The sequence below is a fragment of the Vipera berus genome (assembly GCF_964194415.1).
Source record: "Vipera berus genome assembly, chromosome: Z".
In the NCBI taxonomy this organism is placed as follows: domain Eukaryota; kingdom Metazoa; phylum Chordata; class Lepidosauria; order Squamata; family Viperidae; genus Vipera; species Vipera berus.
Window position 1 is genome coordinate 88,263,409 of NC_138205.1, and position 25,417 is coordinate 88,288,825.

Genomic DNA, 25,417 nt, shown 5'->3' on the forward strand with positions numbered 1-25,417 from the left:
GCCTCGGACAGGGACAGGGAGAAGAGCGTGGGCAGGTGGGCAGGAATACTTGGCAGGCAACTTCTCCCCGGGCCCCAGACGAGGTAAAAGGGGCCAGATTCCCTGCTCTCGCTGGCTGGCTGCTCCTCGGCCCTGTCTTGCTTACCAGAGCCTGCCTGGGCTGCCGTGCACACAAGGCTTGGCAGGCAACTTCTCCCCGGCCCCTGCACGAGGTAGAAGAGGCCATATCCCCTGCTCTCGCTGGCTGCCTGGCTTACCAGAGCCTGCCCAGGCGACTGCCACCTCTGGCATCGCTGCCACACAATGGCTTGGCAGGCAACTTCTCCCCAGGCCCCAGACGAGGTAAAAGGGGCCAGATCCCCTGCTCTCGTTGGCTGGCTGGCTCCTCGGCCCTGCCTCACTTACCAGAGCCTGCCTGGCTGCCGCTGCGGCGCACACAAGGCTTGGCAGGCAACTTCTCCCCAGCCCCTGCACGAGGTAAAAGGGGCCATATCCCCTGCTGTCTCTGGCTGCCTGGCTTACTAGAGCCTGCCCAGGTGACCGCCACCTCTGGCGCCTCTGCCGCACACATGACTTGGTAGGCAACTGCTCCCCAGCTCCCGGATGAGGTAAGAGGGGCCAGATCCCCTGTTCTCACTGGCTGGCTGGCTCCTCTTCCCTGCCTCACTTACCAGAGCCTGCCCGGGCTGCCGCCACCATGCACACAAGGCTTGGCAGGCAACTTCTTCCAGGCCCCTGCATGAGGTAAAGGGTCAGATCCCCTGCTCTCGATGGCTGCCTGGCTTACCAGATCCTGCCTGGGGGGCTGCTGCCTCCAGCGCTGCTGTCACACACACGGCTTGGCAGGCAACCTCTCCCTGGCCCCTGGATGAGGTAAAAGGGGCCAGATCCTGATCCCCCCACCCAACCTGTTCTCGCTGGCTGGCTGGCCCATGGCCGTTCTCCTGAAACCGGCAATTTGCCATGACGTGCATAGTGGGAAACGGCCGGTTTTAAATGGCTGGAGGCAAAGATCTGTGCCACACCACTCCCAAAACCGGGAGTTTCCCGCCTCATGTGATGTGGAGCTGCTGAAGCACCGCCCGCCTTGCCCACCTCAGCCCCTCGGCCCTGGATGCGAACTCTAGAGGCTTCAAAAAGGCCTCTGCCAGCTGGATCGGCCATGGGAGGGGAGCAAAATCACTGTGCAGCCCTAGATTCATGGGGCAGAGGCCTTTTCAAAGCGGCAGTGGCGGCAGTGTGTTCCGTGTGCAGGATGGGGGGTGGGAAACTCCGGCAGTGGTGGCAGGGGGATCCGTGTGTGGGGGAAAATGGCAATCCATGTGGTGGCTCCCATTCCCCACCTCGTGCATGGATCGCCCTGCCGCTGCCGGCATTGCAGAAGCATTTTTTAAGCTTCTGGAGCTTACATCCATGGCTGTTGGAAGCCTGAAAAATGCTTCTGCCACCCAGATCTAGGGCTGCAGAGCAATTTCTCTCCCTCCCCCCATGGCTGATTTGGAGGGAGGTGAGCAGCTGCTACGCACCTGAAACTGGCCCTCTGCCACAACATGCCAGGCAGGCGTTCTCCCCCGGAGGGAGGTGAGCAGCTGATACGCGCCTGAAACCAGCCCTCTGCCGCAACACACCAGGCAGGCATTCTCCTCTGGAGAATGGCGAGCAGCCGCTATGTGCCCGAAACTGGCCCTCTGCCACAATGCACAAGGTGGCCTTTCACCTCCGGCCAGAGTCAAACAGCTACCTCAGGCCGAACCGGACATTTGCCGCGATGCACAAGGCATTTTTTTTCCCTTCAGTCAGAGTCAAACAAATGTTCGGTTTTGACATGGAATGGATCTTTGCCTCCCACCAAAAACAAACAGCCAGCAAATGGAGCGGATTTTTGCCTCCGGCTGGAGAAAAATAACCAGGAAGTGGCATGGATCTTTGCCTCCTCTCAGCCCCAGCCCTGGTCTTTTGGGAGAGCAGAACCTGCTTCAGCCCCTGTAACCCAGGTGGCCGGTTCAATCTGACCGGGGGCAGGGTGGTCACAGCCGGCCTTTGACGCCTGGTGGCCCATAGCACGGTGAGTAGCAGCCTGCCATGGTGGAAGGAGGGAAGATTGGTGCCCCATCAGTTCCCCGAGCTCTGGCCAAGCCATCGCAAGGATTGCTGTGCTGCTGCCGCCATTCCCCCCTGTACGGATTCTCCTGCCACTGCCGCAGTTTCCCCCCCCCCCGTATGGATTGTCCTGCTGTCACCACCATTTCCACCCCTGCATGGATCACCCTGTCGCCACTTGGAAAAGGCCTCTGCCCCACAGATCTAGGGCTGCACAGTGATTTTGCCCCCCTGTGGGGGAATTTTGTGGTGCTTCAGCGGCCTGGATTGGCAGTGGGGAGGGTGCAAAATCATTGTGCAGCCCTAGATCTGTGGGACAGAGGTTTTTGCAGGCCTCTGGAGCCCAGATTGGGCCGCTGGTGCACTGCACAATTGCCCCCTGGCAATGGATGCGAGCTCCAGAGGCTTCGAAAAGGCCTCTGCTGCCCTGATCGGCCATGGGGGGGACAAAATCATTCCGGAGGCTTACCTGACTCAGGCTGTAGCTGCCTCCACCATCCAGCCTGGATCCACCCAGCTCTTGCAGCTGCTCCCTGATTCTCAGTGCAGAGAAAAAGAGAGCAAGAGCACAGCAGCATGTGCAGAGAGGGCAGGGTAGCCTGGCCCCGCTTCCCTCTTTGGTGATGGCATGCTTGCCAACAGGGACAGCTCTGCGTGCCACCTGTGGCACGCGTGCCATAAGTTCACCATCCCTGTTATAGTGTTATGTACTGAAATAAATTGTTTGTAAATTGTTGTGCACTGGTTAACGGCCGTTACTGTTTAAACTCCAGACTGCTTGTCTCTGGAGGTGTTAGTTTGCATTTTAGGCAGGAATTACTGCTTTAATCTCATTGGCTGCCAACTAGCGGCAGTCGTATAAATAGAAGCTCTTCCTCTTTTTTCTCTCTCTTTTTTTCTTTTTCTTTCCCTCTCTTTAATTTTGTATTTGCCTCTCTTTTGTCTCTTTATTAAGAAATATAAAAGTATAGAGGGTATATATATATATATATATATATATATATATATATAATATATATATATATATATATATATATATATATATATATATATATATATATATATGTATATATGTATATATGTATATATGTATATATGTATATATGTATATATGTGTATATGTGTATATGTGTATATGTGTATATGTGTATATGTATATATGTGTATATGTGTATATGTGTATATGTGTATATGTATATGTATATGTGTATATATATATGTGTGTGTGTGTGTGTGTATATAATTAAATTCATAAATGTAAATATAGCTGAATGTTGAAATGATTGTTATTTTTAAGAACATTTAGAATGTAAAGGGAGAAATAAGTTGTTCTTGTACTTTGTTGTTGTTTTTTCTTTTTTTCTTTTTTTCTTTTTTATATTTTTACATTTATTGGGAAATACAAAAGTATGAGAAGGTTTGCATGAAGGGAGAAAAAAAAGATGAAATCCATCAACGTAAATATAGTTGAGTGTTAGAAAAAGACTGTTATTTGTAAATGTTTTTTCTTTTTTGGGGGGGAAATAAATTGAAATAAATATAGTGACAGGATTTGCGATAAGACAACTAAAATGATATATAGGACTATTCAGATTATATATTTAACTGTTGTTAAATAAACAAAATTGCTTTAATCTAATGTTTTGCAAGGAACGATACGCTAGGGATAGGGGAAATCAAATGAAATTAACAGATGGAATATAGATTATAGAAATTAACTGTTAAGGATTGTTTCATAAATGCCACCCAGACAACATTCTGTTTTATAATGATTTATGTTATGTTAAAGAAAAAAATTCTAATAAAATATATACAAAAAAAGAAGCTAAGCAGCAGTTAGTGCTGCTTCTGTTGAAACTGAATAAACATGTTTCTGTTTTCACCATTCTGCCTTGTCAATGCCTCTCCAATCCTGAAACTTAACAGTGGTGACAAAGGTGGGATCTGGTGTTAAGAAGAGAGCCAGAAGTCACTAGGGGTGAGGTCAGGCATCAGAGCTCTGGCAGGAACTACATTCCCCCCTCTGTCTGCCAGCAAACCACGCTGGAGACAACCACGTCCTAAGGACCCGTCCTAGGACCAGCCTTAGGAAACCTTAGCAGCACAAGACATTGAGAGGTCGGAGACAACTCACCATGGACAAGGTCGGCAAGTTGGAGGAGTTCGACGTGGTGCATCCTGAGAGGTGGAGCTCATACATTTCCCACGTTGAGAATTATCTGTGAGCTAACCAAGTTAGCGAAGATGGCTTGAAGGCTGTCATGTGTGGCCAGGCAACATTCAACATAGCTGAAAACCTAGTCACTCCTGCCACACTGGAATTGGTCACCTTCACAGACCTTAAGAAGAAGCTCAAGGAGCACTTTGAGCTGAAGCTCTCTGTCATTGCATGGAGGCATGCATTTGAGCAGCGGGAGCAGCAACCAGGAGAGTCTGCTGCCGAGTTCATAGCCATCCTACAACAGGTGTCCCGGCTTTGCAACTTTACAGACCTTGAAGAGAAACTGTGAGACCATTTAGTATGTGGGCTGAGGAACTGGGAACTCCAGCAGAAGTTGTTTGCTAGGGAGACCTTCAAATTTCAAGACACCCTGAAGGAGGTAATGGCTGAAGAAGCCACCGGGGGTGCCATCAAAGCTTTATGGCCCTCCAAGAACACTCCTAATCCAGAAGCCATCCACCATGAGGACGCCGAACGAACTGAAGACTTCAACACGGACCATGAGGTCAACCAGCTGCAGAGGGAATGAGAAAGAATCCAGCGGCCATTTGACAAGGGAGTTCCCTTTGTTCGATGTGTGGGCTGTGGAGGCTGACATAGACGCTTGGAGTGCAGGTTCCGCACAGCAACGTACCGAGCATGTGGCAAGCAAGGCCACATCACCGCTGTCTGTAAAGGTCGCCAGAGGGACTCTCCAGGAATGGTACCGGGGCCCCAGGACAGCACAGAGTTGGCTACTGCTCCAGCAGAAGGAGCATGTTTAGAATGGGTACCCATTGCCCACTTAAAGAGAAGCTTAGACTCAGGGTCAAGCTTCAAGGATTCCCATGCCACATGGAACTGGACACTGGGTCTGCCGTCTTGATAGTTTCCCAAGGAACTTTCAACCAAATTTGCACTCATAGGGGCAAACGAGTTAAACTCAAACCGTCTAACCTCATGATGACTGATTTCCAAAACTCCCACGTACCAGTTAAAGGAGAAGGAATGTGCAGTTCAGAGTTTGAGGGTCCCCTGGACGTCATGGTGGTCGAGGGCCACTGTACAAGCCTCATTGGGCTCAACTGGTTTGATGCATTGGGCATCCATGTGACTGGCATTAACCGAACACAAGCGGCGGACTTGTTGGCAGTTTGCCAGGAATTTGCTGATGTGTTCAGCCCTAGCTTAGGAGAGTACAAGGAGCCTCCAATTGCCCTCCATCTTGATCCATCCATAGCCTCAATACAGAACAAGCCTCGTAGAGTGCCTTTTGCTCTCAAACCAAAAATCAATGCAGAGCTGGACAAGCTGGTGCAACAAGGTGTGTTGCAGCCAGTTGATAGCAGTGTGTGGGAAACCCCCATAGTTATGCCACTTAAGGCCAATGGGGATGTGCACATTTGCACAGATTATAAGTGCATGATCAACCGAGCACTTCAACAACACACATATCCGGTGCCTGTAGTCAGCCACATTTTGGTGTCACTACAGGGAGGTCGCATGTTTGCCAAATTGGGTTTGGCTCAAGCATACCAGCAGCTACCCGTGGATGATGCCATGGTGGAAGCTCAGCCATAGTCACACACAGGGGGGCTTTCAGGGTAAGGCGCCTATAGTTCGGGGTCAGTGTAGCCCCAGGGCTCTTCCAGAGCATGATGGAGCACATGCTCAAGGGCATCTCAGGTGTGTGCCCCTATTTTGATGACATCCTCATAACTGGGGAGTCAGTCGAGGTTTGGCTGAATGGCTCAAGGCTGTCCTTCAGCATTTCCACCAAGAGGGGCTGAAATTGAAGTGGGAGAAATGCAAGATTAGGGTGGACTCAACTGAGTTCCTCGATTTCCGCACAGATGCCACAGGCATTCATCCTGCTGAATCAAAGTTCAAGGCAATTCAGCAGGCCCCCAGCCCTAAGTCAAAGAGGGAGCTTTTTAGGCTTACTAAACTTTTACCATGCCTTCTTCCCACACAAGGCCGCAGTGGCAGAGCCATTACACAGGCTCTTGGACAAAAAGGCACAGTGGCAGTAGACGAGCATCCACGAGAAAAGCTCCTCGGCAGTCAAATCACTGCTGTCTTCACATTCAGTACTCACCCACTTTAATGAAAAGCTGCCCATCTGCATTGCTTGTGATGCATCGCCATACGGGGGTCGGGGCAGTGTTGAGCCATTTAATGGCTGACGGGAGGCAGGCTCCCATCGCTTATTAGTCTAGGACCCTATCTTCAGCAGAACACAACTACGTGCAAATAGACAAGGAGGTGCTGGCCATAGTGGCTGCCATAAAGAAGTTTCATGACTACTTGTATGGCTGCCATTTCATGGTCTTCTTGGACCACAAGCCACTTCTGGGTTTGTTCACCATGAACAAACAGACACCTCAGATTCTGTCTCCCAGGATACTGAGGTGGTGTATCTTCCTTTTAGCCTATGATTACTGGCTGGTTCACAAACTGGGCAAAGAAATGGGGCACACAAATGGCCTCAGCAGGCTGCCTCTGCCACACGTAGAGCCAGATCCCGCTCTGGCGGCCGGCATCCTGGCTATCCAGGATTTGCCGGAGTCTCCCCTTCATGCTGGGGACATGGCTACCGAGACAGCTTCAAAGAAGATGCTTAGTCGCGTGTTGAACTGGGCATACACAGGATGGCTGGACAGGTGTTTGGGGCCAACCTTCCAGAGTTTTTATATGCGGAAAGATGAGCTCTCAGTTCATAAGGGCTGCATCCTTTGGGGGAGTCAGGTCATAGTCCCGAGCTCCTTGAGGTCCAGGGTTTTAGCGTCTCTGCACAAGGGACATCTGGGAATAGTCTGGATGAAGGCACTCGCAAGAAGCTATCTGTGGTGGTCTGGGTTTGATAAAGATATTGAGGCCCAAGTACATAGTTGCTGCACTTGCCAGCAATCCAGGCCCGAGATGCTGTAAGCCCCTGTCCACCGATGGAAATCCATGCAAGCCCCGTGGTCAAGAATCCACATTGACTTTGCTGGGTCATTTCAGGGACAGCTGTTCCACATTGTGGTGGACAGTCACTCCAAATGGTTAGAGGTTGCACCTGTCCCAACTAGGACTACTGCCAGGACCATCCAGGAACTGCACAGGATCTTTGCAATACATGGGTTACCCAACATGCTAGTCTCAAGACAATGGGGCTCAGAATTTCAGTCCTTCCTGAGGGCTAACATGATCAGGCATGCCACTTCAGCCTCCTTTCACCTGGCCTCAAATGGCCAAGCAGAACACATGGTCCGAACGACCAAAGAATCTTTGAAGAGGATCATAACCGGTGACTGGCATCACAGATTGGCAGATTTTCTACTCTGCTAATTTACAACTCCCTGCACATCCATGGGCAGAAGCCCAGCAGAACTTAGATGGGGTCAGCGCTTAATCATGAAGCTGGATCGGCTACATCCAGACCGGGTTGCCATGGACATAGCATAACTAAAGCTACTGCGAAGTTTGCAAGTTGGTGCCCGGGTTTGGGCCTGGAATTACAGTCAAGGGGCACTGTGGGTGGTAGCTGTGGGTGGTAATGTGTCAGGGCCATTTTCTTAAGAAGTGGTCCTGGAAGATGGCAGAGTGATACGGCAGCACATCGACCAACTGTGCCGGAGTCTAGCAAACCAATCACTGGCTCAAGACTCTTGTGAAGGCCAACCCCAGGAGCGGCTCGACAAAGGCATGACAGCAGAGTCTGCATTCACTGACAAGACTCCCAGCTGTGGAGACGGGGGGCTAGCAGCAAGCGAATCACCCCCGAATGCACAGACTGCACCCATTGAGTGGGACCGGCAAACGGCTCTGATTTCCAGCCCAGCGGAAACTGTGCCACCAATGGATTTTGACTCGGGTCTACCGGGACAGACCACCAAAGGGACTCGGGCCGACCCAGAGCAATTGGGTCTCAAAACCCTGGTCTACCCAGCCTGGCAGGCGAGCTGGCAGACTGGGAACTCCCAGCGACTCTGAGATGCTCGGAGCGGCCGCAAAGGCCGCCAACATATTTAAAAGACTATGTTCATTACTTGAGTTGCATCATCTAGGGGGAAGGGGTGTTATGTATTGAGATAAATTGCTTGTAAACTGTTGTGCAATGGTTAACGGCCATTACTGTTTAAACTCCAGACTGTTTGTCTCCGGAGCTGTTAGTTTGCATTTTAGGTAGGAGTTACCGCTTTAATCTCATTGGTTGCTGACTAGCGGCAGTCCATATAAATAGAAACTAAGCAGCAGTTAGTGCTGCTACTGTTGTAACTGAATAAACATGTTCCTATTTTCACCGCTCTGCCTCGTCAATGCCTCACTGATCCTGAAACTTAACAATAGTGAAGCTATATTCAGAATAGGAAAGCTGTAGAAGCTAAAATAGTTTAAATATTATAAAATAGAAAACTATCAATCAGTATCTACTGCTTGCTAACATCTATGATTTACGCATTCCATAATTAGGTTTATAGTCACATTGCTTTTTGCTACAGTACAAGTTGTTAACTAACAAATAAAAGCTTAGATCATGATAGGTATCTCAATATTTTCATGTCCTACAAGATAGGAACCATACAGTATATTGCCCTTAAGCTAAATATATAAATCTGATAGATGTCAAATTCCAAAGATCAAAGGGATTTTGCTAGAAATTGAACGCTGGTATTATGTCTCCTAAATCCAAACACTGCATGTTCTTATTTTTTTTGCTTTAATATTATTTCTTGCTTTAATTAAAGCCAGGTACTCTCTGTCAAAAACATAGGTTTCTGTCATTTCCAAATTTTCAGGTAGAGCATCAGAGTCCAGTTTATCATTTTCAATTTGTCCGTTAATCAATCTTTACATTTTTCTGAGTGAAAGCCCGGTTTGGCCTAATGGTTAAGGCACTAGTTTAGAAAATAGAAAACTATGAGTTTTAGTCTCATTTAGGCATGAAAGCCAGCTGGATGACTTTGGGCCAGTCACATATTGTCAGCCTACAATGTCAAGCCAGTGGGTCAGTTCCTGTCACAACAATGAATCTACACTTAGCTGATATATTAAAAAAAGGTAAAGCCTGTACTTTGCAGGAAAAATGCTATGAAGAAAATTCACATTTTTTATTGTTTTCCCCAATTATCAGCATTCATTCAATGTTTTATTATTTGGATAGGACATCACAAAGTGAACTATCAAAGTATATAAATGAGTTTTGGTTCGCATGTGTCTGTCCTTGGAAACATGCGTTAATAACGTCTCGTCATTAAAATGCAGCAGTTCACATTCTGACTGGTTTATCTAGAATGGAATCTCTTGTCATATCTGTTCTTATAGAACCTCACTTTCAGTTGCTTACCTACTTCAGGTTGTTAGTTTTCATTGTTATTAAAGACCTAAATAATTTAAGGGATATCATTAGGTGTTTATTTACAAACTTTTCACACCATATCTCTAGGGAATTCATGGTGGTTTCCAACAATCATATAACCAATCATATAACTGTGATTAGTAGTGGTGATCTTGAATCTTTCCTTTGTATCTATATAAAAAGCTAATAAAACAATTAAAGGTGATAGTTGATATCCAGCTAAATATCTTTATCCTAGACTTGGCCAGGTGGTAGAGAGGGAGATTCTTGCTTGGTATTTGGAGGCTGTGAGGACCTGGTATAAAACAAGCTCATGCTGAATCCTAGCAAGATAGAGTGGCTAATTATTCATGTTATTTTAGACTGGAGGTGCCCTACCCCTGAAGGAACAAAATTACACAATGGGTATTTGGGGAGACTTATGGCTTCTGAACTACAGGCAGGTGACAAGAACAAGGCACTTTGTTTCACTAGCTTTGGCTGATGCACCAAGCATGGAATACAATATTCCAATTCATGCTCTTATCACCTCACAGCATCTATTTCTTGGTGGGTGAAAACTGTTCCACTGGGGTAACACTTATGTAGTCCTTGATTGGTTGCCGATGTATTTCCAGCTAAATTTAAAGTGGTGGTTATACTCTATAAATCACTTTGGAGTTGAGACCTTGTTATCTGCAGGACCATGTTTTTCAAGTGGAGTCTATCCATCTATTCATGTTCAGATTCCTCTCACAAAGAATGTCAGGATAGTGGGAATTCAGAGGTGGAAATTTTTGATGGCTTTTTTGGCTCACTGAAACAGCATGCCACAAAATATTCTGATGGCTCCCCTTATGTTAATTAATCATTAGTAAGGCAGCTAAGACTGACCTATTTAGTCAGGTTTTGCTTGCCAAAGTGCTGTTTTATATATGAAGGATGTTTTAATGTTATGCCTGCTTTTACGTTTTTTAAAAAATGATTATTTCATGATTACATTTTATTATTGTTGTTGAGATCCATTGACTGAGTGAAATATACTGTAACTCTCATAAATAAACAAATGCTCGTTTCCTCGTAAATCACAATTTAAGTAATTAATTGACAGGCCCAGGTAATCACATTTGCAATTAAGCATAATTAGGGGCACTGACATGTTCAACTCTTCAGTAAGGTTTCAATTTGATTGGCCACAGACATGCTTTGATAAAATAATGGTAATTATTTTCACATTAATGTTTTTAACTGATTTGCTTTATTTTTGATCAGTTTGGAATTGAAGGTGAGACAGCAGCACCCTAAATTAGGGTTAATGTCATAGGGAGGGAGGGAGGGAGGGAGGGAGGGAGGGAGGGAGGGAGGGAGGGAGGAAGGAAGGAAGGAAGGAAGGAAGGAAGGAAGGAAGGAAGGAAAAAGAAGAAAATTTGATAGTACTCAAATCAGTTTGCAGAAAATTAGTATACCTTCACTAGATCTGGCTAAAGTAATTGCATAGGTAGCTAAGCAGAAGAGAGATGGGCAGATTCAGCTTCTGCGCCCAGAGGTGTGCAAATATCCTTGAATGTGCACACACAGCATCTGATGCTAATATGGTTTTTGACAAGCATGTCAGGTTTTATAATTGCTTTTTCTCAGTCCTCCTGAATGATTTGCTTATAAATATACATAAGATTGAAGTTTCTTTTTGTGACCATCTATTATGTCAGCAGAGTATTGCCATTGAAGAGGCTTCTGATGCAAAGCACTCAAAGATTTATAACATTTCTCTTGGGCTGATTGTTCTTTACCACTTTACCACAACCACTTATATCCCATCAGTAATAAAAAAAATGGTTACTTTTTTTCCAGCAAAAGCTTTCTCCTCTACATTTTTTTAAACTATAAATGAATAGCTGTCATTCTACAAATTCATATTTACAAATGATTAATTAAGCTTCTGAATACCTAAAAACTGACACATACATTTAATCAGTCTTGTTGCCATTTATAATGTTTGTTTGGATGGAGTGGAGAGGCATTTTTTTAGGCACTGAGATATGGTGAAATTTTGATATATTTTCCAAAGATTTTTTTCAGTTTTCAGTTCATCTACATTTTCCAGACTACTTCAAAATAAAATCAGAACAATAGTAAAACTTGCTTTAATAATCAGATTTGTATTTTATTTAAAAGAAGTTATTTTAATTCATTTCATTTGACTCCTGTGCTGAGCACCATCAATATTTATTTAAAAACCCTATAAGCAAAAAAAAATTTTTAAAAAGTTTTAAACACATAATCATTTTCAATCATGTTTCTCAAGACCAGCAAACTGAACAGTAGCCACTTAATATTTCTATAACATAATATGTAAGCTTTTCATGATTTGCATACACTATTATGAATTTAAAATTACACACACCCCTTGATCTATACTGACACAATCTCCTTTGTTTTTGATGTTATAATGTCTTCCTATCTTTGTATTTGCATAGACATATTTTATTTGCCCACATTTTATTCACAGTTTCTTCCAGAAAACATATGCATGGGGTTCTCAGTGATGCATACCAACATAATTCACACTACAGTAAACAGTTCCTGCTATTTAGTAATCTTCGAAGTGAACCTGAGTCATCCATGCCTAATGTAACAATTGGATCCTTCTGACAATTCCATCAATGCAGAATAAATACCGAAGCCTTTTTAATGTGCTTTATCACTAATAATTTTTGTGCTCCTGTAAAAGGCACCTTGCAGTGTGTGTTGACCACGGACCTATTCATCAACACCACATCAAACAAAGACTGATCTCTTGTACCTAGTTGTACAGGCTGGCTGGCTGCCTATTCTTGCAGTTAGTCCTCCCCTCTAACCCCCAAGTTCAACAATTATCTTTCCAAGAGTCTTTGAGGTTGTAGGTGCTGCTGTTGCAAATTAGAAGAACAAATCCTGGCACTGAGCAGCTACCCTTGCAAAAATAGTTTTTCTCCTGTGATAGTTGGCAGGAGCAGTAATAAACAGGGCCAACGTTACCATCTTGGCACAAGCACATTGGAGCTCATTAGATTGTCAGTCATTTGTTTATTTACTTAAAATTATATTATGTTTGCTTTAAACAATATGATATACTTCCTACAAGGGTATATCTTGTAGCTTCTTCCCTAATATATTTCTTAAGAGGCCAGTACAGAATAGACTTTATTATATTCCTTAAGTCATGATAATGGACTGATTTAGGTGAATTTAAAACTCAAAATTCTATGTCTTCAGACCACTTAAAATGAATTTGAAAAATAGGTATATCCAGGCCCTAAAATTACCTCACCACACCATTGCCTGCTATCATAGTCTTCTTCAACCTAGTGTTCTGCAGATGTGTTAGACTACAATTCCCATGCTGAGCCAGGGATTATGAAAGCTGTGATTAACAATTTTGGATTTTGGAAGTGTTATTAGCTGAATTCACTCATTGCTGCAGTGATTGTTACAATCCTGCAGCAATGGAATCCTTGCAAATGGTTCCATTTTCTGTAAAGTTCTGCATCACTCTTTGTCAGAATAAATAACAAAACCTTTTTTTATTACGATTTTGTATAAGCCTCTACTGCTAACTCTTTACTCAGATAACTGACTTGTGAAAGTCCTCTATATTTGCCCAGTACATGATCCTGATGAGAAAACTATCCCGGTACTGAAATGTTTCCATCTCCAAGAAAGGAACCTGTTTAATTTCTTCAGATTGAATTTACTAATAGCTCTGACCAGCAACAAACTCATTTGGTCTTCGTGTCAGAACACATTTATATGTATGAGATCTGCTCCCCAACTAGAAGACTGACTTTGTCTTCTAGAGCTATCCAGCCACTGCTGAGCCAAAGCAACAGCACTTCCAACAGGCACTATATTACTTCAGAGATGGCTGCAGATTTTTTCCATTGATAAGAAAATGGCCAAACTCTACATATGAGATAAATGAAACCCTAATTGATCCCCATATGCAGGAAGATAGGATGGAAGGATTCTGGATTGCTCTCATTCTAGATGCAGGTGAGAATAGCTACTTTACATGCTTCTTGATATTAAAATAAATAATTTGATAAGGTTTGTCTGAAATGGTATAGGGTTTTCTGCTTGAGAAGGGTATTGGACTAGAGACCTTCAAGGTACCTTCCAACTCTGTTATTCTGTTAAACATTTCTTGATTATTTTTTTTAAAAAAATGTTAGCATGTTAAAAACCTTTTGCTCTATCCTATTTTAGGAACTTGTCAAACTGAAAATCTTTAAAATGTGATTGTCCATTTGTAAACTGAAGCTGCACAGCTGTCAAAACCCTGTACTCTTTTTACAGCATCTGTAGGCCAAGTATAACTTAGCTAACATTCATCTAAATGTTGTTAAATAGTCAATTACATAACATCTATTACATCTCTTTTAGAATAGCAATAGCATGTACAACTCTCATGAATACTGCAAGCACCAAATGCTATTCTTGTGGCCACCAAGCAGTGCCCTATATGGACTCTTTTACTCTTACTCTCACCCCATACTTCCATTAAATTGTACTTCTGAAAGTTCTTTTTTTGCTTGCCTGGGTTAGTTCCCTTTTGCTCATCTCAAGAGTCCCTTTGCTCTAGACTACAGGAAAAGCATGATGTTATTTAAGCTGGGTCACACAAAGACACATACGAGGTTTCATCAATCACACCTTTTAATAGCAAATATGGCTCAGTATAAGTAAATGTGAAGTAATGGAGAGGTATGTGTGAAAATGAAAAATAAAGTTCTCTGAATTAGTAGTGAGCAGGCTATCTTTATTTTCTAAAGCACGGGAATTAAAGTTAGATTGATGCTTACTGAAGCCAAAATGGCATCTCTGGTGGTAAAAATGAAAACAGAAACTCAGAAATCCCATTCTATTTGATAGATTTTTCTTCCAACAATTAAGTTTCTTTAGGAGTAGAGAGAAATATAGAAAATAGTAGAGAAAAATATTTATCAATATACAATGCACATTAGATCCACATCTGATCTGGGTTGTTTTATTTTGTCTAATAGTATGGGTAAGGACACTAGAAAATAGTCTTCGCCCATAATAAAAATCCATTAAACTGAAGAGAACTTATGCTTAAATGCAGACAGAAAACAGATACGTGACTTTTATCACTTTATAATGCTTACCCTTACATAATTTTGTTAGAGAATCTACAGTAATTTGCAATGGTAATGTCAGGAATAATTGAAATATCTTACCTATAATAAAAAGTATCTCCACTGCAATGTCACTGACTGTTGTGCTTCGAGTTGTAGATAGATCATCATTGCCAATAAAACAAACATTGTAAGGTACAGTTACAGCAACATAAAACGTTGCTAGTAATATAAGCCAGTCCCAGCCAGCTTTAAAAGTGCTAAAATGCAAAAGTATGAATTTGGACTTTTTTGCATCTGAAACTTTATATTCCGGAAATGCTGGTTTATCTACAAAAACATTCTGGAAAAAGAAAGAGAGAAAAAGATAATTCAGACCAATCTGAGGTACTTTGGCTGACTAATTTATAAGAATCATTTTAGCAACCTTAAGTTGTTTTGAAAGCTTTTGCATCCATTGTCTACATTTTGGATGCTTTTGTCTTAATATTCATTCAATCCTCCCTTCATGGTTTCTTTTGCAAGTAACATAATTTCTGAGATGAATTTGTGCAGCTTTCCCCTTAATAAAATTAAACATTTCACTAGGTTTAGAATTGAACAAGAAATAATTTTCACAGTTAAAATACAACTGTATATCACAATAAAACCTGCAACTTTATAAAATAAAAACTTAGTGAAATGCAGGGGAGGGGAATAAATTTTAGTAGGAAAGATAAGTTGTTTATATTTGCCTTGTTCCTGTAACCTGTATTTCATTTGGAAGACAGCTATTTCCATTTAACAAAGTTGGGGGAGGGTGGGAAGGTAAGAGTGTTTCCATACTTGAAATCTGCATTTCTTAGAAGCTTGTTAAAATGTTGTAATTGGGAAAACACTAGCAGGTTACTGTGAGCGTTACTCTTGGAGCCCTCTCTCAACACATCTTCAATGAGATAATAGATACAACCTCTTTACTCTTTGCCTTCCATCTTATTACTCTAAATTCCTCTTTTCATTCTTCCAGTTTCGATTTCTTCTTTCTCTTTACTCACAATTTCCCCTGGGCAACAGTCACCTTCTTTCATAGAAGCCATATGCTAACCCTGCCCCCCTCTCTCCCCCAATCTTCACTTCCCCCAGCTTTGGAACACTTTTGTATCAACCTCGTAAATTCTGCTAATTCTGCTTGCAGAGAAGGACACTCTCTAGCATTCATTCATTGTCTGATGGCCTCCTAGAATTATAATCTATGTGATGTATTAATATATTGTACCAAAATTTGTATTCACAAGGGAATCAAAGAAAATACAAAAAAGCAATTATTATCATACAATGATAGAGAAATTCAAAAGAACAATTGTTACAGTGAAAGTCCTAAATAGAATGATATATTGGTATTTCAAGTCTGTATACATCCATTGTAAAAATCTTTTACAAACAGTCTTTTTAAACCAGTCATTTCGTGTTATACCCAGATGTATACAATGGAGCTCTTGAAACCAGAATTCATTGATATCGTTCAATCTTCTTTTAGAATGACTAAATCTATCTTTGTTTTTAGAAGTAGCATTTTAGAACTCTTTTAGAGTATGTATTAGGTTTAAATATAATTTCACTAGGATAACACTTTTAAATCTCATTAAATTCCATTGCAAAATTGAAATACTTATGTTTTATTTCTCATATGATTATTTTAGTTAATGTCTGATTTTTATTACTTAATATACTATTCATAGTACATAATTAAATTACAATTCAGAAATCAGTAAAACTTTATTGTAAACTCTCTCCTAATATATTATACACAATTCTTGAGGGTGGGGAGAAATAGTTCCTATTAGGATAAAATCAGGCCTAACAACTATCATCTTATGCATCTTTTACTCAGTGGGATCTTCTATTGCTTATACAGCAGTATTAATCAAAGTTTTCCTTACAAGTAATAAATAATCACTCCATGTGGATTAAACCAAGATGTAGTATAGTCTCAATTTTTAAATCTTTATATTAAGACAATAATTAATATCTTGAGCTCTGCTAGTTTTCACCTAGATGAATTGGTAAATGCTAAAACTGGCAAATAAAAAAAATCTTAGCATGATATTATGTGAAGAAAATATTCAAATAAACAATAATTGCTTTTATCTCAGTAGAATTGAAAATAGTTCTGAAGACTTTTGACTCCAATTATAACCAAAGAGCTAACTATCAGCTACCAAAATGTATAGAGAATCTATTCCCTGGAAAGTAAAATCATTTAACTGAAAATAAATAAGAATTACATAGACTACTCTATAGAGAATTCTATAGAGAATTTTATAGACTGTAGAAGTTGTTTTCAGGCATTATTCATGGAGGTAACTGAAAATAGTCATTAAGAAGTAGGAATGCAACAGCAAAGTAATTTATTTACCAGAAGATACAGTTAAACATGCACCCAATTTCCCAAATACAGGAGTTCCCTTCTAAAAGGTGTCAGGGCTAAATAGCTCATGCTGAGCTAAGCTTAAACAAAGAGTGTATTTTTAGCTTTAATTGTCAGCTATAGTAACTTAGAGATGAGGGTCATGGACATTTTAGAGCTGAGACTATTACAGTAAATACATGCAAATCAATTTCTTATTCTATTTACCTACACATCTATTTTAGTTCTGCAGGGAAATTATCTGTGTCTAGGTTTTATTTACAAGTGATTTGACCTATCAGTTGAGGCAAAACTGCAAGTAATAAACAGCTATAAATACCTCTTATTTTATCCTTGGAAGAGCATTGTATAAGTGTAACTGTACTGAAAATAATATTTTAATACTATTGCTTTTGTTCATTCAAATATTCATAAATCTTTGTCAAACGAGAATTTAGTAACTTGCATTACCTACAAACAACATGCGGAAAAACTATAAAACTTACAGCAGCCACATTGCCAAAAAAGCTCAAATTTCTCATTAATAAATGAAAATATGCCTGACAAACTTTATAGAATGATGTGATCAAAGACATATGAATATACGAAGGACAGTGCAAGAGGCCAAGACATTTCCACCTCCCATCTCACTGAGGCAGAAATTTAAGCTAATGAAGCATTATGATGTTTGCTCATCAAAGTCATTGTTCCCTTCTATTTACATTGATTAGAACACTGCATTTTGTTTGGACATGGCATTTTAGAAGGAACACTAACAGACTAGAAAGTTTCCAACCAAGCTGATAACCGGCATGAGAAAAAAAAGAGAAAAAGAAAAAACTTATGTGGAACTTATAATGGAATTGTTAGGTATATTTAGCCTGAAGAAAAGAATATTACAGAACCATGATAGCTGTCTTCAAGGATCTGAAGGAATGTCATGCAAATGTTGGGCTAGACTTATTCACTGTGGTTCTGAAAGTCAAACAAGAAATTGTGGGCTTAAATTATCAGGAAGCAGATTTCAGCTGAATATCATAAATATATATATTAATAGTGGGAACTGTTCAATGTGGAGCAGACTGCCTTGGGAGCTGGTAGACTTTTCACTTTAAGCATTTAAGCAGAAATTGGTTTACCACCCATTTGAAAATCTGATATTAGTATATATTTGCACAGAGTAAGGGACTGGACTATAAGGTTTCCTAAATTTCCAACTATTTTCCAAATACTATGATTCTTTCATAAATTTCCAACTATTTTCCAAATACTATGATTATTTTTGTTGATGTTCTCTATCAAGTTAATCCCAATATTTTCTAATAGAGAGACATTTTTGTTCCCTTTGCCTAAACATATATTTTTGTTGATATTCTCTGTCAAGTTATTCCCAATATTTTCTAATAGAGAGGCCTTAGGTAAGAAACTGGTAAAATTTAGAAAATTGGTCAATGACTAGTTAATAAAAGTTTTCCTGTCCCTTTAAAAATAATAAACTAATAATACATTCTGATAGCAGTGATGGGAATCCATCATACAATCCCTGTTTTTAATTTACAGGTGATACAATATATACTTGGTACTTTTTATGCTTTCAGTCATACTATGAACATGATAAGTTTGTTCAGTAGCACAGTGAGATCAAAGTTCTGTAATAAATTGGAATAGATTTATATAAAACATGCCGTTAATCCTAAAATATTTTCTTTAAGTAAATAAACAGTTGTTTGTTCATGCAGTTTTCCTGCTGGTTCATGATGAAAATAGCACTTCCAACTATTATTAGCTTGGGTTTGGGGGGGGAAAGCTTTCACTAAGGTTTTGTTTCTAAGAAGTGTTTGTGTTGCAGGAAATCTGAATCATCGTTCAGGGAAAGAAAAGAATTAAAGTTCTTTTTGCCAACACTTTCTATGAAGTTTTATAAAAGGGCAAACATGACTTAGCATAATGTTTGGGTTGAACCTTAGATATTTATGCTAAACTATATGAACATCATTATCAAATATAAGGATCTTAAAGGTAAAGGTAAAGGTTCCCCCGCACATGCGTGCTAGTCGTTTCCGACTCTAGGGGCCGGTGCTCATCTCCGTTTCAAAGCCGAAGAGCCAGCGCTTGTCCGAGGACGTCTCCGTGGTCATGTGGCCGGCATGACTAGACGCCAAAGGCGCACGGAACGCTGTTACCTTCCCACCGGAGTGGTCCCTATTTTTCTACTTGCATTTTTACATGCTTTCGAACTGCTAGGTGGGCAGAAGCTGGGACGAGTAACAGGCGCTCACTCTGTTATGCGGCACTCGGGATTCGACCCGCCAAACTGCCGACCTTCTGATCGACAAGCTCAGCGTCCTAACCCACTGAGCCACCGCGTCCCTTATAAGGATCTAAGTCTCTGTCTATTGCATTTTCTCTTTGAAATTGTACGGTTTAATTCACTTACAAGAAACATTGTATTGAGCAAGGTTTTATTTTCTATATTTATACTTTAGTATATATCTTCAAAATAGGAAGGGGCAATTATAAGCAATTTGTCCCTCCCCCCCCCGCCTTTAATCTAAATCTTCTGAGCAGCACAAAACACTCCCACCTCAGATAGAATAGCATGAAAATAGTTTGATTATCTATACCTACATTATTAATTTTTAATTTGTTCTTTTCTCTTCTTTGTAGGTGTCCGGAGATGTGATAAAGGACAGCTCTACTCCGTCTGCGGGCTGAATCAAAATGTGATCCTGCTCTTCCTCTTCCTTTGACTTTTTCTGAAGAATACAGATGACACATTATATTTGTTTTAAATGCAGCCTCTGGAAAGTGAACTAGTAGTCCAGGATTGCATACCCTGATTTTTTCAGATAGCTTTTCTTTCATTTCCCCCCCCCCTGCTTTTTTTACCTTTTACAAAATTAATTCCCTCAACCAGGGATATCTCTAAAAATTGATTGTTTTTGCTGCTTGCCCAAAAACTCTTTTCTGTTTTGGAAATTCTTATTGGTTTTTTTCCTATTTCATCTCCTTCCTTCCTTCCTTCCTTCCTTCCTTCCTTCCTTCCTTCCTTCCTTCCTTCCTTCCTTCCTTCCTTCTTTCCTTCCTTCCTATCTTCCTTCCTATCTATCTATCTATCTATCTATCTATCTATCTATCTATCTATCTATCTATCTATCTATCTATCATCTATCTATCTATCTATCATCTATCATCACAGTAAAATGTTGGGAACATATGGAACTATTCTTGTTATTGAAGATTTGGAACATATAGAACCATTTAAGATATTGGGGAAGCATGTCATTTTTCCAAAATTTGCATAGTGCAAACCTTTTCATGGAAGAGAAAGTGAATCTTTTAGGTGGAGAGGGCACATTTACAATTTTGATAGCATGCACTAGAGGATCAATAATCAACTGGTTATTGAGCATGTAGAGGATCTTGAGTATTCATGAAGAAGCCACACTGAGCATGGTCAGTAACAGGTGTATTACTTTCCATTACAGAACACAATTTTCCTTTTCCAGAATTCTGTCTAACTAGAAATGGTCAATATGTACAAAGGCTCTGAAAAAAGACTTTAACATGTGATAACACTTTAAGAAAATTCTTAGATACTCACCATTGTAAAACAAATGTAGAAGTCTGAAGGATTTTCTTTACTTCCCCATCATTGCATATCACATTATATTTTTAAACTTCCTTATTTTATGTCTACTTTTTCTTCCATTCAGTTCTTAATGTAATAGTCTTTATTTAATCATTTAGTCATTAGAGTTATTTATCCTTATACAACATTTTTCTATATAAATAATGGCCTCTTAGAACATTCTTTTTTTTCCTGATTTGTGCATTCTCAAACTGTTTAAACAGCAGTGACAGGGGAATCATACCAAGGCTATTAGTTTGGTGCTAAAATGAACTTGAAGTAAGTATAGCATGATATTGGAAACATAAATTAAGGATGTCCTTTAAAGAGGTAATCATTTTCCTGCTTCCAAAGTGGTTTGCCAGCAACAAAGTAACAAGGCTGTCTGCAGGAGGGGGTTCAAACGAATCAAAATGGGCAGCTGTGATTGTGCAATTAAAGTTGTGATATTTTTAACCTTGGCTGGAGCTTCAATCATGCCTTTTTCAACACCCACAGTTAGTATTATGGTATTAAGGCCCATCATGGAATTAATACCATATAGTCTAGGAACTTAGACTAAATACTTATGGAAAAATCTGAGTTTTTCTTCTGTGTTGAATCAAATGCCTTTTAAGAATAAGTTTGAGTTTTAAAGATGCATAAATCCATAGTTCATATTTCATAGTTTATATTTTATACATATTCCTAGTTTATATTACAGAGTGTCCAGGTACTCTTATAACTGTTTATATGTTTGTGATGGCTCACAATTAGAAGAAAAATATTGAGGACAGATATATCAGAAAGAAAGTCTAGTACTGCTAGAAATTAGGCCAATACTGCTGTCTCAAGGGAGGGGGAAAAAGACTGAATAAGAAAGTAGTTCTACTATTTCTTGTAAAAAGCCAGCAAGAAAAAGTATAGGCTCCTTTCTTTTGGGAAGCAATTCCAAGTCTTTTCTAATACTCTATTTTATTTATTTTATTTTTATTACATTTATATCCCGCCCTTCTCCGAAGACTCAGGGCGGCTTACAAGCTTAGCAGTAGCCTTCATTCTATGTATATGCCTGCTTATTAGGGCTTTCACACACACCCCAAGCGGCATTATTACAAAGTCAGCTTAATTGCCCCCAACAATCTGGGTCCTCATTTTACCTACCTCAGAAGGATGGAAGGCTGAGTCAACCTTGAGCCTGGTGGGATGCGAACCTGCACTAATTGCAGGCAGCTGGTGTTACTTAAGGAGGCATCAGCCCACTGCTCCACCAAGGCTCTACAATCTGTGTCTGGAAAAGTATAAGTCATACATAATTGTGCTTCCATTATCAATACAAATTGAGCAATGTTCAGATTGTGTAAATTTTAAACGTACTTTTCAGTTCTGGTTCAGGGCTCTGATTCCTAGTGTCCAGAATTATCTGGGATTTAATTATGATAATTCTGAAATGTTAGATGTTCAAAACCTTTAAGAAGTATAATCTCAGAGCTGATTACGATATGAATTTTGGATTTAGTTCTATTTTCCACATGTAAGCTCCTTCATGAAACCAGAGGACTTCTTTACAAATAGTCTACATTTAGCAACCACATTTGGGAGTGGCAACTCAATTCCTAAGTGGAAAACCACACGAGAGCATCTGTACTTATGATTTGACTTTAACTTTCTTTCCACTTTGTCAAGCTTTGAATTGCTTACCCCAGCAATTAGCAAGAAGGAAATTAATTATTATATTTGCATTCATTGAAGAGGAAGGGATTAAAAGACAATAAGAAAGCACATAATGGATAACACAAATTGAAAGGAATAGTCTAATGCATATGATTCCCTAGCATGCTCTCAGCTCCCACCCCCAAATGCATTAGGCAAACAGCTAGTGTGAGCACATTCAATGTATATTGAATGTATTTCCCATTCTTATTCTTGTATAACCTCTTTGTGTTCTATCTCTCTGCTCTTTCAGAGAGGAAAAAAAAGAAAGAAAATAGTTTGGATGCAGGAGAATGTGTAGTAACTGGCTGTAATGGAGAACATGTGATTGAGAAACAATGTGAAGTTCATAAATGCACAATTTGGTTGCATAGTTATTTTTCAGGACCATTGTAACTTTGAACAGTCACTACATAAGGCAGTCAGTAAGCAAGGTCTTCCTCTATTACTAGGGAAACAGAGTGCCTTCTTCAGAGTAAATGCTGTAAAGACAGTTTTGTTGAAGGACAGAGGCAGATTCAAGCCAGGAGGAATTCACACATTGTTTTATTTCTGGAATTTAGAGTCTGAAGGTAAAGTAGCATGGTGAATTACCTTCTACTCATCATCACCAGTACTCATAGAGGCAGCTTTGCCACTTTTTCTTCATAGGATATTTTATTTTTTGGGGTGGGGAAAATCTATGCTTCAAAAGAAAATCAAAAGCAAAAACACAATTTGACATTCTTCCTTTCTCCTCCCATCTCATTCATTCAAGATTCAGGAACCAACTATGAGAAAATTTGTGTAGCAACAAAACACAAAAGAACAATTGGGTATGTGGTTGAGCCCATCTCTTTTATCTCATTATCCCATATCATTTTATCACAGTTGCTATATTTATTATTTATTTTCTTCATGTGATATTATATATATTTGTGTGTGTGTGTGTGTGTATGTATGTGTGTGTGTGTCTGTGTGTGTGTGTGTAATTTTTTTTTGGCTTGCTAACAAAGAATAAAGGGAGACCGATATGATCATTTCAAACTTATTTGTTCTCATCAGTCAGCCATACCCTTCTGTTAGCAAGCCAAAAAAAAAATTACACAAATATGAGCTGCCACTGCTGTGGCTACTGCCTGTAGACGTCCTTGGGCTAGGCTGAAACAGGAAATAAGATTTGTCCCATGTCTGGGACCAAGCAAGTGTATTCTGAATGCTTAACAAACATTTAACATATATATAATTAATTCTTTGTTAGCAATCTAAAATTTACACAAATATGAGCTGTCACTGTTGTGACTGCTGCCTGTCGATGGCCTTCGGTTAGGCTGAAACAGGAAATAAAGATTTGTCCCATATATAATTAAAGCAGTTATCAGGTGCCAAAAACAGAAAAAGAAATTGTCATATATTATGAATTTCACCAGTTCTGAGACAAAGTCCTTAATTTCATTTCTTCCACTAGGCAGTTGAAGATTCCCCTTTCTATGTCATGCTGCTGAAGTATATTCCTTGATATACAGTTAGTATAAGAATCTACTTCTCTGTTTATTACCTGACCTTTCTTATTTGGGAAACCATTTATCTCCTGCAGTGAAACTTTAGTCCCTGGAAGATGATAGACCAATGTGCTTATACATAATTCAGGAGGAAAGCTTGTTATTTGTTCATAGCTTTTCTAAAAAAAATCTTTCATTGTAAAATAGTGCTTGCTGCATCTCAAAGCGCTGAAGCAATGTGGCTGAGTTTATGAAAATAAAATTGTTGCAGGGAGAAATCTTACATAAGACTATAAAAAGAAATAATGCATCCCCATCAAAGCATGCTGCAGAATGGTGCAGCATGAATGGCTAGGCATGTCTCCTCAATAACTTTATTATTAATAATGCAATAAATCTTTTACTGCAAAATGTCATTATGGGCACAAGCAAAAATAATTTTAAAGTAAACATAGCTTTTGAGGCTTCAGTTTTTCCTATTCCATATCAAGAGTCAGACTTCGAAAGCAGATGGAGTTAGCAATCTAATGTGAAGAAAATTCAAAGTATAGGGGGTGAAATGAGTTAAATAAATGTATGCAAGCCTCAAGGGAAATGCACACCAAAAAACACAAGTTTGACTCTGGTCTGACCACCCTGAGGGATTCTGGATAAAGCAAAAGCAGTGTTGGCAACCATACATTTAAAGAGTGCGCTGAAAATTGACTTCTGTTTTTATTTTTTACACCTATTTTTAATGTTTTATTTTTAAACTGATAAGAGCTAGGTTGCAGGAAGATGCAAATATATGCCATGTATGTCTCTCTTTTACCAGATGATAGATTTACAACCTGACACCCAGAATGGCTCTCCCCCTCCCCCCAATATTCTTTTCAATTTATAATTTTGTTAAATACAAAGTTTTATTTATCACCCTAATTGATGAAGAAAACACTTTTTCTTTAGCCATATTTTAGCTTCTGTGGGAATGCTTATATGATTTCTATGGTATTCCCAACAATGTAACACAATTAACATGCCATACCATTACTATAGTCTCTCTTTAAAAAAAACAGCATTGAAAAATGAGCACAAGACAGCAAACAGAATAACATGTTTGCAAAACTGCACTGCTCAGCCATAGAGCTTCCTTTGCAAAGAAATTGTTGAAGAGATTTTCCATCGTTTGGTTTATATTTAATTTTGCCCTCAGAGAGAAACTTTACCCTGTTTAGATTTGAGACATTTTTAAAGCTCCCATCCCGAATTAGAAATATAATTAGTAAATAATAATTAGTAATTTAATTAGTAACTACATGATTTTCAGTAATTAGACTACAGTTTTTGCTACAGTTTTACTACAGTAAAAGTTTGTAACGTTCCCCCACTCCCTTTTAAAGAGCCTTTCTTAGGAAAGAAAGAGAAAAATGGCTATTTTCAGAAGCCTGATCTTGCAACAGTCTCCCCCCCCTCCCAAGTAAGGCTGGCAC

At 40.0% G+C, this 25,417-nt stretch overlaps 1 protein-coding gene across 1 annotated transcript in view; it reads right to left on the reverse strand.

Moving 5' to 3' along the window:
• The window catches only part of KCNH8 (potassium voltage-gated channel subfamily H member 8), a gene marked incomplete at both ends in the record, with an annotated part of 235,425 nt that overhangs the window by 88,041 nt on the left and 121,967 nt on the right, over positions 1 to 25,417 (reverse strand). Inside the window, 2 exons of the mRNA XM_081346252.1 lie at positions 14,861 to 15,101; positions 19,773 to 19,900. Of these exons, the coding sequence (XP_081202378.1) occupies positions 14,861 to 15,101; positions 19,773 to 19,900 (369 nt within the window). The remainder of the gene's footprint in view (positions 1 to 14,860; positions 15,102 to 19,772; positions 19,901 to 25,417) is intronic.